General features: G+C 39.6%; 1 protein-coding gene across 2 annotated transcripts in view; it reads left to right on the top strand.

The window, feature by feature from the left end:
- The window catches only part of eps15 (epidermal growth factor receptor pathway substrate 15), a 32,252-nt gene that overhangs the window by 5,750 nt on the left and 9,683 nt on the right, over positions 1-16,819 (top strand). Inside the window, exons 3-20 of one of the 2 annotated variants that reach the window (XM_032571902.1) lie at positions 280-369; positions 460-507; positions 1,691-1,786; positions 1,888-1,950; positions 2,227-2,352; positions 3,578-3,637; positions 4,040-4,270; positions 4,518-4,663; positions 5,116-5,272; positions 5,857-5,936; positions 9,655-9,727; positions 11,095-11,256; positions 11,391-11,588; positions 11,847-12,239; positions 12,395-12,472; positions 13,828-13,990; positions 14,104-14,148; positions 14,962-15,365. In XM_032571902.1, the coding sequence (XP_032427793.1) occupies positions 280-369; positions 460-507; positions 1,691-1,786; positions 1,888-1,950; positions 2,227-2,352; positions 3,578-3,637; positions 4,040-4,270; positions 4,518-4,663; positions 5,116-5,272; positions 5,857-5,936; positions 9,655-9,727; positions 11,095-11,256; positions 11,391-11,588; positions 11,847-12,239; positions 12,395-12,472; positions 13,828-13,990; positions 14,104-14,148; positions 14,962-15,365 (2,613 nt within the window). The remainder of the gene's footprint in view (positions 1-279; positions 370-459; positions 508-1,690; positions 1,787-1,887; positions 1,951-2,226; positions 2,353-3,577; positions 3,638-4,039; positions 4,271-4,517; positions 4,664-5,115; positions 5,273-5,856; positions 5,937-9,654; positions 9,728-11,094; positions 11,257-11,390; positions 11,589-11,846; positions 12,240-12,394; positions 12,473-13,827; positions 13,991-14,103; positions 14,149-14,961; positions 15,366-16,819) is intronic. The other variant, XM_032571903.1, reaches the window with a different exon arrangement.

The raw sequence follows: 16,819 nt of genomic DNA on the forward strand, positions 1-16,819 counted from the left end.
CTATAAAAGACTACTAAGCTAATAGACTTCTGAAAAAAAAGCTTTATTTTATTATTATTATTATTGATTTTAGTGAGTCAAAGGCTCCTTTCTTCCAAAGAGTGACTCTCCCAGTTTATTTCTTCATTATTTCACTCTCTCTTTATGCAAAAGGATTGTTCTGTTCTGTTCATATCATAAAATAATATAACTGTTAGATAAATTGCCACATTTCTACTGATATCTTGCTTATTGTTGTTCCTGTTTGTAACATTGTGAGCATGCTCATGTGTTTTTCAGGTGGATCCCACAGGGAGCGGGCGGGTGGCGGCAGCAGATGCGGCTCTTTTCCTGAAGCAGTCGGGTTTGGCTGACATGGTTCTGGGGAAGGTGAGTGAAGGTTGAAAATGGATCAGAAACATCACATGTGTCTTGGTTTTAGATTTAAAATTAATCTGTAATCTCTTAATGTCTCTGTAGATTTGGGATTTGGCAGACATTGAAAGAAAGGGTTTCCTTAACAAACAGGTAACAAACGGGTCTTGGAGTTGCATGGAAACCTCTTATGCCCCCTTTGGGTGTGTTTGTGAATTTCTTTCCACCTCCCTTTTTTGTTTGATTATTTTGTTTGTGGTGTGAGTTTTCACAGAAACTGTCAGTAATTACATTTTTATAAATCCAGTCATTTAATCTTACATGTATTTCATGGGTCAGTGATGAATTTGCAAATAAATTCACTACGTAATTACCACTGAATTATTGTACAACACTACATTTTCTGCTGTATTTCATGAGCCATCTAAATAACATCAAACCTGCTCAAAACTACTAACACTTTTATCATCTAATGATTGAACAGCTTTTTAATTGCATGAATTATTATTGCAATTTATGTTGAATAAAATAAATAATACAGGAATGAGATTTTGGTGGTGATGAAAGTCTTGGATGTGTTAAAGATTCACAACAAAACTAATTTATTTGCATTCAGTAAGTCAAACATTTTTAAAAGACATTGATGCCAGATTGCAGTTTTTGTTGTGCGACAACAAAAAAACTCTCAAAATCAGGGGAAGATGTACTGATATTCACACTATTGTAAGAAGGGCTTTAAAATACAAAGGAGGAAAAGGAGCAAGACAGCAAATAAACAGAAATAGTAAGTTTTTAAAACTACTTTTAACTCAAAAAGGCTTATAATCAACTGATCAAAAGTCAGTCTGTGCTTGAATCCGACTTTCATTTTATTTTGTGTCTGATATTCACAGATGTCTCTGATATTTGTTAGGCTCTGCAAGCAAGACCTGTCACAACATTCTGTCTCACGTTTGATGCAACAAGACAGAGTCATTTTTAAATCTGAAGGTTATGGGGAAAAACAGTCAACACAATTAAAAAACGCAGTTAACCTGACCAGGCTGCATCCTCGACCCAGATTTAGTCCTTTGCTAATGCTGACTATAACACAGTGACCAGATGACATAATCTGACTGAGAAGGGTTAAAAAAAACCCCCCTCAAAGTCTGCATCCTCCCCTGTTATGAGACAAATTTGCTTATTTGGAGAATCAAACATGGTATTAAGATTTTTGGTTAGAGGTATATTTAACAGGTAGCAAATCTAAAGAGGTGAATAAGTATATTTTTATGTGTTTAATATGATGTGGTTTAGTCCTTCAGGGTTTACATGATTCTGCCTCTTCTCCCCTCAGCAATTCTTCATAGCATTGCGGTTGGTTGCTTGTGCTCAGAATGGCCTGGAGGTGGCGCTTAAGAGTCTTAATGTGGCTGTTCCTCCGCCCAAATTTGTAAGTTTGCTGCTTTGAATTATAATTCAGTGTTAACAATTTTTTAGTAGCATTAATACAAATTTTGAAAATTAACATGTATTGCTCTTCTACATCTGCAGCATGATACAAGCAGCCCGCAGTTGGCAAAAGGAGTGGCTGCTGATGCACCGTGGGTAGTTAAGGTGTGGAGGTTTTCTGTGGGATTTATTTGTTATTTACAAAATGGGAACATTGGTTTTATTTTGAGAGGTTTGTAATCTTTTATTGTGAGCGTATGTAAAATAAAAAAATCTGGTAATAACGTTCTTTCAAGGTCAGTTTTAATTGTTTGAACTTGCTGTGAGTAGAAATATTATTTCCTGTTTAATTCCAGTTTAGTCATTAATTCTTATGTAAATACTGCCTAAGTATGAGGTTTTATGGTGAAATCATTGAACTTCTGTTTTTTTATTTTCTAGCCAGAGGAGAAGATGAAGTTTGACGCCATTTTTGAGAGTTTGGGTCCAGTTGGAGGGATGCTGTCAGGAGACAAGGTTAAACCGGTTCTGCTCAACTCCAAGCTGCCTGTGGACATCCTGGGCAGGGTAAGAACCAGTTTTAAACTTTTAAAGTTTTATTTTCTTATTTCTGAAAATGCACTGTAGTTTTTTTGTTTGTTTGGAAACATTGAAATAGTTTCTGCTCTGGTATTAAAAACACAAAGGAATTCCAATACTTATATTCTTCAATTATAGATATAACTTTAACTGAATTTCCTCCTTGTTTTACTTTACAATGATAGGCAGTACATATGAAGTTTCAGTAATTCAGTTTTCTTTCTTCATGAACTTGTTCTTGTCGTACTTTCTTCATGAAAGGCTGTGAAGCGTCTGGAAAAGAAGGCGTGGTGAAGGTTAAATGCTTTCCTTCATCAGTTTTTTGTGACAAAATTTGTCACACACCTCATCTTTTTAATCTGCTGTCTAACCTGTGTTTAATTAAGTGTAAATTTCTTACCTTAAGTAAAAGACGTCAATATATGATGCACAAATTGTCTGCAATTATTTTAATGCTAAATTGTCAAAACTATTAAATAAAATTTGTAATTCCGTATTTTTCGGACTATAAGCAGCTACTGTTTTCCTATGCTTTGAACCATGCGGCTTATAGCCCGGTGCGACGTTTCTGTGGATTTTTCTTCATCTGCCACTGGACTCTTTAACAGGAAGTGAATCATTGGAAGTCAAAATTGGAAATCAAAGAAGAAAGTGCTTCTTGCTGATTTTCATTTAGAACAGGCACATGCTAGCAGCAGGCATGACAGAGAAATGTTTTCAAACTCATACACCCTCATCATGGAAACAGCACGAAGAGGTTCATATGATGCAGCTTTTGAGCTGAAAGCTATCGATCTGGTACTACAGATCGATAGCTTTCAATTGATAGCAGCGGCTATCGATCTGGTACTACTGCACGTAAGCTCGGCGTGAACGAATCCATGGTTTGGCATTGGAGACGCAGGGCTGCGTCCTTAATAGCAGATTTATTAAGTTGGAAAACCGAGAGCGGCGGAGATACCAGCGGCTTATATATGTACGTTTCCAGTTTTTAAAAAAACAAAACTTTGTGGGTGCGGCTTATAGTGAGGTGCGCTCTATAGTCCTGAAAATACGGTAAATATTTTCAAATGGACTAACACATCAATGATATAGTTAGTAATGTCAGCAATGTTGATTTAAGAACCAGAATTGAGTCAGTGGTTTCATTGGTAAGTTAACATGTATCATAAAATTTTTTAAAGCTGAGTAATGTTGTCTTTGTGTGTTGAAGGTGTGGGAGCTCAGTGACCTGGATAGAGATGGCATGTTGGATAGAGATGAATTTTCTGTGGTAAGACTAATAATAAAGATAGTAGAAATAGTAATAAAGAACACTCACACCGGAACTGAAACACCAACTTTCAAAACTGTATTTATGCCTTGAATCTTTATTTATTTTTACATTTGTCATGTTACAACAAACTTCTCTACATTTTTTATATCTTCTAAATCACTGTTTTGTAGAACCACATTTCACTCCAATCAAATCTCTGATATGGGATGTCTCTAGACAGCTAGAAAATAACATTTCTTCGCAACATTGTTCTGTTAATGTCTATGAACATCAGTTTACAGGTTGTAAATCTGAATGGAACAAAATCATTGTGCATGGAAGAAATGCAAAGATTAGATCACTGCTAGGTAATTATTGTTTCTGATGTATTTTTCTGTTTTCTTTGCTACTCTTTCTCAGGCAATGTTTCTGGTTTATAGAGCACTAGAAGGCGAGTCCGTTCCCATGTCCCTACCGCCTCCTTTAGTTCCACCCTCTAAGAGGAAAAAACCCGCGGCGGCACCCGTGATGCCCCTGTTACCCTCACCTCCCTCTGTGAAAGACAGTCGCTCCTCCCATACCAGCGCGAAGACCCTTCCCCACCCTCCCAAACCCGCGCCAGCTCCTGCCCCAACACCAGCAGCTGCCCCTGTGAGTACAGCCTCCGTCTTTCCTGTGCACGCAGTACCTGCTTTTGTGTTTTTACTAACAAAAAAAACTTGAGCAACTCAATTAAAATGATCTCAAACTGGCTCGCTCAATGTGTTTTTCAAAAGAAGAAGAGTGGGAAGGTGAGTGAATATTTCTTGGCTTGATGTACAGTGGTCGCACTGTCATTCGTCTGTAGTGTGTTTTTGCTTTTCTGGAGCAAAAAGTGACGTTTTTGTTGCCTACGCAGTGGGTTGTATCAGCGGCAGAGAAAGCCAAGTACGATGAACTGTTCAGCAAGACGGATGGCGACATGGATGGCTTGGTGTCTGGAGCAGAAGTCAGAGATATTTTTCTCAAAACTGGGTTGCCATCTGCCACTCTCGCACGAATCTGGTAAGCAGAGATGCTAACAACACACAGTTATGTGCAGACAAGATTTCAGCCAATTTCTATCCACTGATTTGTTCATTTCTTTCCATTATGAAAATAGAAATGCAGTGTTATTGATAATTAGATTAAAATAGAAGAACATTTGTTTAATCAGTGTATGAAAAGTTATTAATCTAATTCATAAACACTGTTTTATGAATTAGATTAGTTGTAATTTTACCCTACAAAGGATCTTTACAGGGTTACTACATCCTGGTGGCACGTTTCTTTTTTTACATAAGACCAGTGACATCATTGATTTTCACCCTCACACGGCTGGTGACCATCCATCCTGCCGTGTCCTATCGGTTTCCATAATGGCATAACATGATGGATCTGTTGGATCATTAAAAGTAGTTATTGCCTGAGGTGGAAATCATTGGCCTCTTACGTAACTTGTGTGTTCTTGCTCCCAGGGAGCTGTGTGACATTGGAGACATGGGAAAGCTGACTCGTGAACAGTTTGCCTTGGCACTTTATCTGATCAATCTGAAGCTGACGAAAGGCCTGGAGCCACCACAGACTCTCTCCCCGGAAATGATTCCTCCGTCTGACAGACAAAACAGCAAGCAGGTGAGGCCCACAAGTACACTCAAGTCTGTTAATACTATTAGAAACAAATACAGAGGGTTTTTGATTGATTTACAGAAATTTATTTTTCAAATTAACTTTTTATACCATTATGAAAGACAATAATATTTTTTTCTGAATAAATGCCCCAACAGAAGACATTTCCTCTTCTTTTTACTAAGTATTGTGCCCAAACATGTTTCTATTTCAAGTAACTGTTTGGATGCAGATTACTATTGAACACGTAAAGGCAAGAAAAATGGATGAAAACATCCAATAACCATGGACAAAGTTAAATATGAGCTTTGTAGGATATTTTCCTCCCACCGTAAGTGCTCTCACGTCATTGTTCTCTGAACCAAAGTTTATTTGTAACTTCAATAGTTTCTTAAGAGTTTTTGTCATCAAATATTCATATAGTTCTTTCCATCTTTGCATCGCGATGCTATTTCTTAACTTTAAAATGTTTTTTGTGTCCCATCTTCTTCCATCAATAAAGTGGTTGTTCTTTCTGGGTTTAAAAAGTCCTTCCTTACTGTGTGTAGGTAAACCTATGCACATTTTGTGATGGTGTTTATGTTTTTCAGAACAATGCAAACCTGGCAGCTGACTTCTCTGCCATTAAGGAACTCGACACCCTCAGCAACGAGATTGTTGAATTACAAAGGTAAGATATCTTCCTGATATTTACATTAAAGAGATGTGGTGGACCTTCTTGTTGAACACATAATAGTGACGGATGTGGCACCGCTATGGAGGAGTAGAAAAAAACCTGATTATTGCTTAAAAAAATAAAGAAATTAAAAAAACGTTTAGAACCCCAGGGAAACAAAAGTCATGGATTATTGATTAGAAGTTCACAGATGCTCTTATCAACTTAAAAAGTAAAGAATAAATTTAAAAAATGCTTCTGTTACATGTATTTCAACTTGATTAGTAAGTAGTAGCAACAGTTTACAAGAGTACCAATGTTTGAAAATTATTTCTTAATGTGGGATTGTTTCTGCTTACTAAATAAATCTACTTACATTAAAGGTTTGAGGTAATTAGAGCTTTTTCTGAAAAGTGGGGGATCATGTTGCTGCAGTAAAGGATTGAGTTGTTTTAAGCCCTTCTGTGGAAAGCTAATAATAATAAATCTCCTGAATAGTTTTATCCTCAGTTCACCAGTAGGATGCGATGTTTCTATCAAACTGCTAAGCTGGTTTGTACAAGTTAAAGTTTAAATTTGTGAGCTAGATTTTGCAATGAACATAGAGTTTAATGCATGACAAAATCCTTTAACTGGTCCGACCACCTTTTGTTCATCGGTGGAAATAAGTAAACATTTTGTAAGGGTTTTGGGAGCTGCAAAGTTCAACATTTGGTTTTAAAACTAAATAATCTAGTTGCTTTTTGATTGCAAGGGAGGAAATGCGGAGTGAGAAACTGCAGAGAAATCAAGGAATTCACCTTCCTGTGCCTAGATTTGCATAGTTCCTCATTTCAAAGAACATTCTTGCTGTTATTTGCACATCCCCGTTGATATTTGCACAGTATTTTTTTTCACTTCTAGTAAAGTGGTCGGTTGATACTTTCTATGCACAAATATACACACATTCAAATGTTTTTTTTTAAAGCCCTGCTCAGTTATATCTGAATATGTTATTTTTCATAAATGTACAGTGTTATGCTGTCTTTTATTGCGTTTTTGTTTTCTGTTTACCTGTAACTTCCTGCTGGTACATCTGAATTTCCCAAAAGTGGGATGATAAAAGGATATTTTTTATTCTGTTTCTTATTACGAAAAATACTTTTCGGTCACAGCTGGAGTGGTTGATGCGTTGTTTGTGTTTGCATGAATTGTATTTCTAGAACACACTTTGTTTCGGTTGCTGGCTGCATCTGTTGTTTTGTTTTAAATGGAAAAGAGAATTCAAGTTCCCCAGTCATGAAAGTTGAGAGTGAGAAGTGAGAAACTGTTCAGTCCACCTATATTCTTTATGTACAGACAGTCTTAAAAGTACACTTGTGGCAGCTGTTAAAGGTATTCATATGTGAAAGTTGAAACAAGCCAGAGATCAGATTTAGATCATCAGATCAAAACTAGGGAGCAATGTTGCGATTTTGCAGCTGCTTCAGATGTTGGCTGCAACCCGCTCCTCAAAATGAAGATGGCCGTCAAAATGAAAGCAGGTAAGAAAGGACGAGGTGTACAGCTGAAATATTAGCAGATAGTTTGTGTTTTGACGTGTTTCAAGAGACAAAATGTGAAAATAGTTGCTGTGTTTGAAACGTATTTTTAGCTTGCATTGAAGACAGACAGCAAAGATGACTGGCTTCAAATTGATTTATTTTTACCAGTTTTCTTTCAAACGAACAAGTAAGTTGAGTAAATCTGCTGCATGCAGATGTTGTTGGCTAAATTTTTACTAGATGTCCATGCTGATATAAGCTTAACATGACAAACTTATATCATGTTAAGCTTGTTTTTTTTTTTTTACAATCTCAGTCCCCTTTAATTTATGTACAGAAGTTGTGCTCACTGTTGCTTTCCGCATATTTAAAAGAAATCTTTGTTGTCACAGTAAAAAGTGCAAAGAGTCAGGAGACATTAGACCAGAAGCCAGCAGCAGGACAATGAGGCAGGGATTTCTCAGGTAAGGAGGGATTATAACTTGAGAAGAAGAGAGGGAAAGGGAAGGTTATGTGCAGTAATTTCAACTTTTTTGTAAACAGTGGAAGTTTGAACCTTTTGAAAAAGATGCTGCAAAATTAGTAATTTTAAACTGCAACAACCACAAAAAACATCACAACATCCTGGAGGGACTAATTAGTCTTTTTAGATGCCAATCAGCTCCCCGTGGTAAAAACAATAAATAGTTGCCACAGTTACACATCATAATTATGTGGATGTAAAAAAGTAAGAACCAAAATCCTTCCAGCTGCACATCATCCAAAACCAGAGAAAATAATTGTTCAAAGGTTTAATTAAATTATAGCTTTAGTTTTAAGGGCTGAATCCAATTTCCCTTTTTTAAATTTCAGTTCTGTAGTTTCAGTGTTTTAAAAGAAAAACATGACTTTTTTCCTATTTTAAACTGAAATTTAGCTTGCCATTAGTAGGACTTCTTTATATTAGCTACTTCTTCAAGCTGTTGGCGGATAAAGCCATGAATAAGCTGGTCCACACCTCATGGTTTTTTGTGGAATAAACCAATTTTGATACGGCCAAAAAAACCCTTATCCTAGTGCAAAAGAATTATAGAAAAATTAGGTTTTGCTAAATTGGTGTGTTTCCATTAAGCTTATTTACTTTTAGAATGTCATGTTGCGCAATTAAAGGTTTTGATGATGATTAGTCTAGAATTAGGATTTATTTATCTAAATTGCTAGAAAACGTACAGTTAAAAGCGGTTGGATTAAAATTTAATAACTGAGCTTGGTCTAAATCAGGAGTGTCCAGCTGCAGTCCTCAAGGGCCGGCGTCCTGCCATTTTTAGATGCATGTCTGCTGACTAAAATCCTTCAACTACCTTCCCATCATTTTATTCAGCTGTGTAAACCAGGAAAACATGCCAGACACCGGCCACTGAAGACTGACTTTGGATACCACTGCTCTAGATATAACTTTAGGTGTCTGTCCTAATTTTTCAGATCTTGTGGCAAACAACATGCCTACTCAGAGAGAGACAGGTGGTCCTATTGGTTTGACAGATGGATGTATTTCATGCAGTGAGATTCAAAGTAGTTAATTTGTAGTGTTTCTTTTTAGTGTTTATCATTATTGTGCTGATTCTTTTCAAGCTTCCTGCTTTAAAAATACACATATTGGTCTGTAAGTATCATAAAAAGCAAATCAAATTCGTACAAAAGGACATGAACTTTCTGACAACACACCACCCATCTCTGATTTCTCACTCCTGGTAGAAATAGCAACATAAAATGGATGAGCAGCCTGGGAAGCACAAATGATAGATGCTGTATCTCAGCTCCTCATGACTCATCTCTCCTCTCTCTCCGCCTTCCTCCAGCCTCATCCAGCCATCTGCTTCTCGCTCCTCACTTCCCACACATTTCACTGTCCAAGCACATGCTCCCTTTCTAAAACACTTTCTCTCACTGCGATTACGGCACCGTGCCTCCTGGAAATCTCGCGTATTCGATCTGGTGCATCTCCACGCAGCTGCTTTCGCTCTGGATTTTTGTGCAGCTCTTTGTTCCGTGAAGTTGTGATTCGGGGACGGGACCATGGTAGTTCAGGGAGCCGAGGTGGCGGTGTTTGAGAAGCGGGGCGCAGCACCCTCAGCAGACACCTGGCTGTGGCTGGGTGGGATGGGGCTGCAGAGTTTAACCTGTCTGTCCTCCGTGGCTAACCACTTCTGTCTCCTCTGCTGGATGCCCAGAGAGAAGATCTCTGTGGAAGAGGAAATCAAAGAGAAGGAGGAGGCTATCCGACAGCAAACAGATGAAGTACAGGTAAGGTTGGACATTTGCTGGTTTCCTGTGTTTTTGAGTAAAAGAATCATTTTTAAGCAAATAAAGACATTTAGTGCTGGCATTTACTGATGTTTAGCTGGTGTTAAAAGCATGACTTTCCCCTTTTAAGTACTTTTTTAAATTAAATTGAAATGAGTAAATGATCTCTGCAGTCTGAGATGCTTCCTCTGAAATTCCTTTAATGTTGTTCTGAGTGAATCAGGTTATAGTCCTCCTGAAGGTGTGTCCAGCCCTCTGAGCCCCAGAGATTGTCTCTATTTTAGGAGCCGTCTACTTAAAGGGCTAGGCTGCTCTACTTTTAAAAATTCAGTCTTGAAGCAGCGAGGGTAGATCTTAAGGGAGTCTCACACTGAAGCAGTTTGATTTGTTTAGCTGCATTTTGCTGCTTTTACAGTAATGAAAGTTTAATACAGAACAGCAGAGGCTTATAGTTGTAGCTTCTCATAATCTAAGTGCAACACTGTAGTGGACTTAGATTTACATCAACATGGAAAGCTAATCATACCCTGTGAACCTTTCCGCAACAAAAAACTACTTTCATTATATCTTATTGCCACAGAGTCTAAATTAGATATGGGTCTGGACTTTGACTGGGCCATTCTAACACATGAACTTTCTTTGGTGTAAGAACATTTGAGACCACAGGACTTAATTTCTGTCCTATTTTTTTGTGGTCCGTGACTGCAACTCAAAAATGGTGGTTGCTGCAGTTGGAGACTTTTTTTATGGAAAATTAGTACAGAGTAAAATGTTGGGTAGAACACAAAGCATTTTCTTTATCGATAAGTAGGTCCACATTTTTCCACTCACTTTTATTCAGAAGCTGACTTTGCTGCACCCAAAATCTGTTTTTATTTGATTTTATTACATTTGGCCAAATTTAGGAAGAGTTTTTAGATGCTATTCTTTGCCTACAGAAGTTTTGGCTCAACATTGATCAACACGTAAAATCTGATTACTTTTTTTTTTTGTTTATTAAAATGTTGCATGTTGCAGGTAAAAAGTACTCTTCTTTTTCTGTGATTTTTCAAAAAACTACATATATATATTTTGGAAAGGGATTATTTTGGTCTATGAGACATAAACGTTTGGACACCTCTGATCTAAAATATTCCCTTATAGCTCTGCTCTCAGAGTAAACAGGTCTCAATAAAAAAAATAAAATTTTTTTTATTTTTACAACTTTTGTTTGTAACAGCTTAAAAAAAACATGTATTGTTTTTCTTCCACTTAACAATTGTTCATTACTTTGTGTTGGTCTGTCGCACACTATCCCAATTCCATCAGTAATATTTCTTGCAGAAAAGCTGCACCAGTTAATTTTTTGATCTCTGCTCGGGTGTCAGGACCTTCAAGATGAAGTGGCGAAGGAGACCGAGGAGCTTCAGCAGCTGCAGTCTCAGCGTCAGAAGGTCCAAGAGGCTTTAGACGAGCTCGACCAACAGAAGAACACCTTGGAGGAGCAGCTCAGCCTCATTCGACAGCAGACCAGCCAAGAGACACAACTTGTACGGTTCACAGTTTGTAAATCATCCCAACTAAAAGTTTGGTGATCCTGATACGTTTTAATGGAAACATTCTTCTTTGAAATCAGAAATGTCTCAGGTCCTGTGCAGCTTCACATACACTTACATCTTTCCAGATTTCGTCGCTGCAGTCTGAGCATGAGGAGCAGGAACAGAAGATCTGTCAGTACGAGGAGGAGCTGGTTCAGGCACGAGAGGAGCTTCTGGCCCTGCAGGAAGAGAGCCGGAAGCTGCAGGAGAAAGTCCAAGCTGCTCAGGAGCAACTCACCCCTCTGCAGGAATCTGTGCGGGACTCCTTCACTCAAGTTTCTCAGGTCAACTCAGTTAAAAAGGCTTAAGTAGTTAAATAAAAAATCTGCAGAATGGGGATTTAAAAAAAAAAATTTGATTAATCATCGAGAGAATACTTCCTAAAATAATCATTTGTTGCAGACCTAGATGCAACTCATAGCTACATGACATTTACTTATCTGGCGACATCTTGGTTTTAGTTTTCTCATCTATGTGCTTCCACTGAACATAGGACACATAGGATCACCATGTAATTGTTTTTATCTGCTTGCTCTCTTTAGGTTCAGCAGAAAGTACAAGACCTTCGCCTGGAAGAGAGGTCAGTGACGGCACAGCTCAGCTGGAAGAGAGCGCTAGAGGACAGCTCTCCGGTCATGGTCAATGGATCGGCTGGCTCCATGGCAGAGCTTGACCTCTTCAGTGACGACCTGCCCAAGGAGCTGAAGGAGGATGAGCCAGCTGCTGTCAGCAATCAGCAGAAAGAACATTCAGACAAAAAGGAGAGGGAAGGAGTCGATGAGAAAGAAGGACAGAAGGAGGAACAGAGTGCAAAGCCTGCAGAGGAGGAGAAGAGTAAACCTGATGCCCTGGATGACCTCTTCTCCTGTCTGGCCACCACGGATATGTACAGCAGTCTGTCGTCCATCTCTAAGACTCGAGATAATCCAGTTGGGGTAATATAGTCACAGGAATTTATTGCATGATTGTGTTTCAGATGGGGTGAACATATTTACAAGGATTATACAATTTAACATAAATATAATCTATCTGTCGAGTGTTATGTCTTAACGTTGCTCTGCTCATAAACTATGTTTTTGTTTAAATTTAGCAGGAAAACAATATTGTGGCACCTGATGTCTCATCTGACGCCTCCGATGTTGAATCACTAAAAGAGACTCCACTGAAGGTACAAAACTTGATTTTTAGTTCAGAGTTTGATACATTACCAAAGCAAAAGCATTGAAACATAAATCCCAGGTTTGTTTTTTCACTCCTCCTAAGCAGAAACCAACTCCCTCAGAGAGAGAGGAATTAAATAAAACCTTGCAACAGAGGGAGCTGTTAGCAGAAAAAGGATTTGTCAAAATTGAAAATGAAAAAATAAGTTTATCCAGTTTGAATTAAATGTGGCTTTTAGAAGCCAAATAATCAAATTTTTTAAAATTAAAAACTGACGGGCACCTTTCTCTCCTATAAAAACTAAATAAATTGTTTTAATTTTAACTGAACCCTCATGTAGCATAAAAGGTAGCATGAAATATTGAATACTGACACTCTTGGTCAACTCTTTGTCAAGAACAATCGCAGCCCGCACAAAATTTGACATCACTCTTTGTAATTAATTATTTAAGCAATGAAAAAAATCCAAGAAGCCAGTTGGGAGCTGAAAGAGTCATCTGTCTTTAAGAAATTTGAGTCGTAAGAGCTGACTCACTTACAGATTCATTTTCCGCCACAAGTACAGAATTTAATAGGTTTGAAATGTGTATGCTGTTTCTCTCCTGCTGTGACTCAGTTTGAACAGAAGGTGGAACGTTTCAGAAACCGGGTGTCAGATTTGCTAAGTTTATAAGGCAAACTGGTTGGAAAAATGGTCTGCTACATCAAAAATGTGGAATAAATATACAAATAGATTGCCATAAATACAGTGGTAGACAATTGTTTCATTTGTCATGTCTCCCTTACTCTCTACTGCTGCTTTATACCTAAAAACACAACAGGATTCTGTTCACTGCTGATTTAGAAGAAGCATTTTTAACCACCATCATGTTCTTACCAGCAGTGCTTGCATTAGTTTTGTGTGAACTGCTATTAGATTACCATTAGATACCTGTAGTTCTGTCAGTAAGAAACATTTCTCTATCCTTATTTTGCTCAACTGTTTCCCATAAATATCGTCTCTACATGATGTCACATTTACCCAAACATCAGATCTTTTCTTGATCTTCATCCTTGTCAGATTATCCCCTGTAAAGCTGTTTAAACTAACCACACATCATGTGAGGTGAAGGTCAGGCATTGTCAAATGTGTTTTCATTTAAGCGTGACTAGAGTTCATTTATGCAGCAAAGAAGAATTTGGAGTAAAATGAGACTAAATCACATCTGATAATCACAGATCCACAAAAAGATGTGAATGACTGAGCAGAACAGGCTGCAGAAGACTATCTATTTAAGGGGTTTAGCAATGTTTACTGTAAATGAATATGGTATTTTGTGATGCCTACCAGCTTCTCCTCAGAGCCATGTGGCCTCCCAACAGGTCGACTCTCCAGAGCCAGAGAGCCAACAGGACCAAACAGAGTCTACAGAATCGACGCCCTCCCCGTTGCCTCCGCAGGCCGGCGCTCGCTCCCTGCCACCACAGACGAGCCCCCCCTCCCTGCCAGAGATGGACTTCTTCCATTCAGACCCTTTCACCGACCGTAAGCCTTACAATAGTCAAACTTCATGTCTAACATTATATATTTTAGGCAGTTAAGTTGTTTACATAAAGTGGCTCATGCTGGGTTACTATGTTTTTTCCTGTCTTTTCTAGATGATCCATTCAAAGAAGATCCGTTTGGAAAAGCAGATGTTGCAGGTGGTTCTCCATTTCAACATCCTCACTTAAAGGAGACCTATTATGCAAAATTCCCATTTTGCATGTTTTTGTATTTCCATTTGGACTTGTACTGCTTCTGAGAACAGCCCAAGTTCTTAAAAAAAAAAAAACACACCCACAACCAGTTTTGGAAAAATAGTTAATGTTTTTTGGTGTCTGGAAAACGACCCATTTCAAAAACCTCCGGAATGTAACGTCACTAATCAGTAGGCACTGCTCCTGACCTAGCAACCCAGCAAAATTAAACCTGTTACCTAGCAACCCCAGCCAAGCCTTGGCTGCAAGCAAAGCTCCAGCACGTTTGGTCTGATGGTTTTATGGCTGTATGTGCTGTACAAAGGCTGCTGGAAAAGACAAGTGTTTTGTTTCTGACTTTCCATCCAGAAACTACTTGCTGCATTCTTGTTGGTTGTGCAAGAGCCTCTACTTCTGCTTTTCAAAGATGTACGGTTGTATAATTGTGCATATTTTTGCAGCCATTTTCACATGAGAGTTGAGTTGTGGGGCCCGGTCAGAAGCAGCTTATTTGGATTTAAAGTGTACCAAGAGGCCCTAAAACAGCTTCTTCTGAAAGAAACTCAAAGTAGCAGAACTGAGCAGACTAGATCTCATCGTCTTAGAATGATTTTGTGCAAAATATGCAATGGACATGTTTTGAAAAGCCTTTACACCTACTCTAAGCTGTTGAAAGAAGCATAAAAAGTCACTTTTAAGTAGAAAATCTGTTCATCTAAAAACTTTTAAGTAAGAAATCTTAATTAAGCGAATCTGTACCTTTTTTTTTCTCCTTAGATCCTTTTGGAGGAGATCCATTTAAAGGCTCAGACCCTTTTGCTGCAGACTCTTTCTTCACCCAGCCCTCCAGCAACACTTTTCCCTCAAAGGACCCATTTTCAGCCTCAGGTGACCCATTTGGCACTACTCCTGGAATACCAGAACCGGACCTCTTTGCAGCCAAGGCTAAGGATGAACCTGCAGCACCACCACCACCTTCAACAACACCAACCCCAGACCCATTTGCCTCCAAGACCACCAATCCAGCATCCAGTGATCCCTTCAGCTCCACAGGGGACAACTTGGATTCAGACCCATTTGGAAGCAAACTGAACAACGCCGGGGAGCCGGATCCGTTTAGTTCACAAGACGGAGGGTCAGATCCATTCAGCTCTTCTTCCACGAGCTCCGATCTGGCAGTGGTGCGTATGGCCCAATCCACTGGCTGCCCAGTCTGATAATCTGATGGTTCAGTCTAACTATGGGTTGAATTTTCTAACCCATTCAGATCCAAAACTTCATAAGCTTAAAAAAGTCTCTAAAGTGTTTAATTTCATATTGATAATTGGGTTTGGGGTATTTAGGTCTGACGTTTTAGGCTTGTATCTCAAGAAGTTAAAAGAGAAAGGCTTGTTCTGATTTACAAGTGTTTGTAATGCAAGATTAAAGTTATATACAGAGAAATATGTGTAGCTAAAAGCAAGAACATACAGAAAAAAAAATCTTTTATAAAAAACACCTGCATGTTTACTTTGCTCTTTAAATTTGCTCAATCATCCTTTAAAATGCTGTTAGCCTGGAGGTTGAGTTCAGGTTCTGTTATCAAAGTTCAAATTTGTTCATATTTATCCATCCATCCATCTTCTTCCGCTTATCCGAGGTCGGGTCGCGGGGGTAGCAGCTTCAGAAGGGAGGCCCAGACTTCCCTCTCCCCGGCCACTTCTTCTAGCTCTTCCGGGGGAATCCCGAGGCGTTCCCAGGCCAGCCGAGAGACATAGTCTCTCCAGCGTGTCCTGGGTCTTCCCCGGGGCCTCCTCCCGGTGGGACGTGCCCGGAACACCTCACCAGGGAGGCGTCCAGGAGGCATCCTGACCAGATGCCCAAGCCACCTCAACTGGCTCCTCTCGATGTGAAGGAGCAGCGGCTCTACTCTGAGTCCCTCCCGGATGACTGAGCTTCTCACCCTATCTCTAAGGGAGAGCCCAGCCACCCTACGGAGAAAACCCATTTCGGCCGCTTGTATCCGCGATCTCGTTCTTTCGGTCATGACCCAAAGCTCATGACCATAGATGAGGGTGGGAACGTAGATCGACCGGTAAATCGAGAGCTTCGCTTTTTGGCTCAGCTCTCTCTTCACCACGACGGACCGGTACAGCACCCGCTTGACAGCAGACGCTGCGCCAATCCGCCTGTCGATCTCCCGCTCCCTTCTTCCCCCATTCGTGAACAAGATCCCGAGATACTTGAACTCCTCCACTTGGGGCAGGACACCCCCCCTGACCCGGAGAAGGCACTCTACCCTTTTCCGGCTCAAGACCATGGCCTCGGATTTGGAGGCACTGATCCCCATCCCGGCCGCTTCACACTCGGCTGCAAACCGCTCCAGCGAGAGCTGCAGATCACGATCTGATGAAGCCAAAAGGACCACATCGTCTGCGAAAAGCAGAGATGAGATCCTAAGGCCACCAAATCGGATCCCCTCAACACCTTGGCTGCGCCTAGAAATTCTGTCCATGAAAGTGATGAACAGAATCGGTGACAAAGGGCAGCCCTGGCGGAGTCCAACTCTCACCGGAAACGAGCCCGACTTACTGCCGGCAATGCAGACCAGACTCTGACACCGGTCATACAGGGACCTGACAGCCCGTATCAAAGG

This window comes from Xiphophorus hellerii, chromosome 9, assembly GCF_003331165.1.
Source record: "Xiphophorus hellerii strain 12219 chromosome 9, Xiphophorus_hellerii-4.1, whole genome shotgun sequence".
Taxonomy (NCBI): domain Eukaryota; kingdom Metazoa; phylum Chordata; class Actinopteri; order Cyprinodontiformes; family Poeciliidae; genus Xiphophorus; species Xiphophorus hellerii.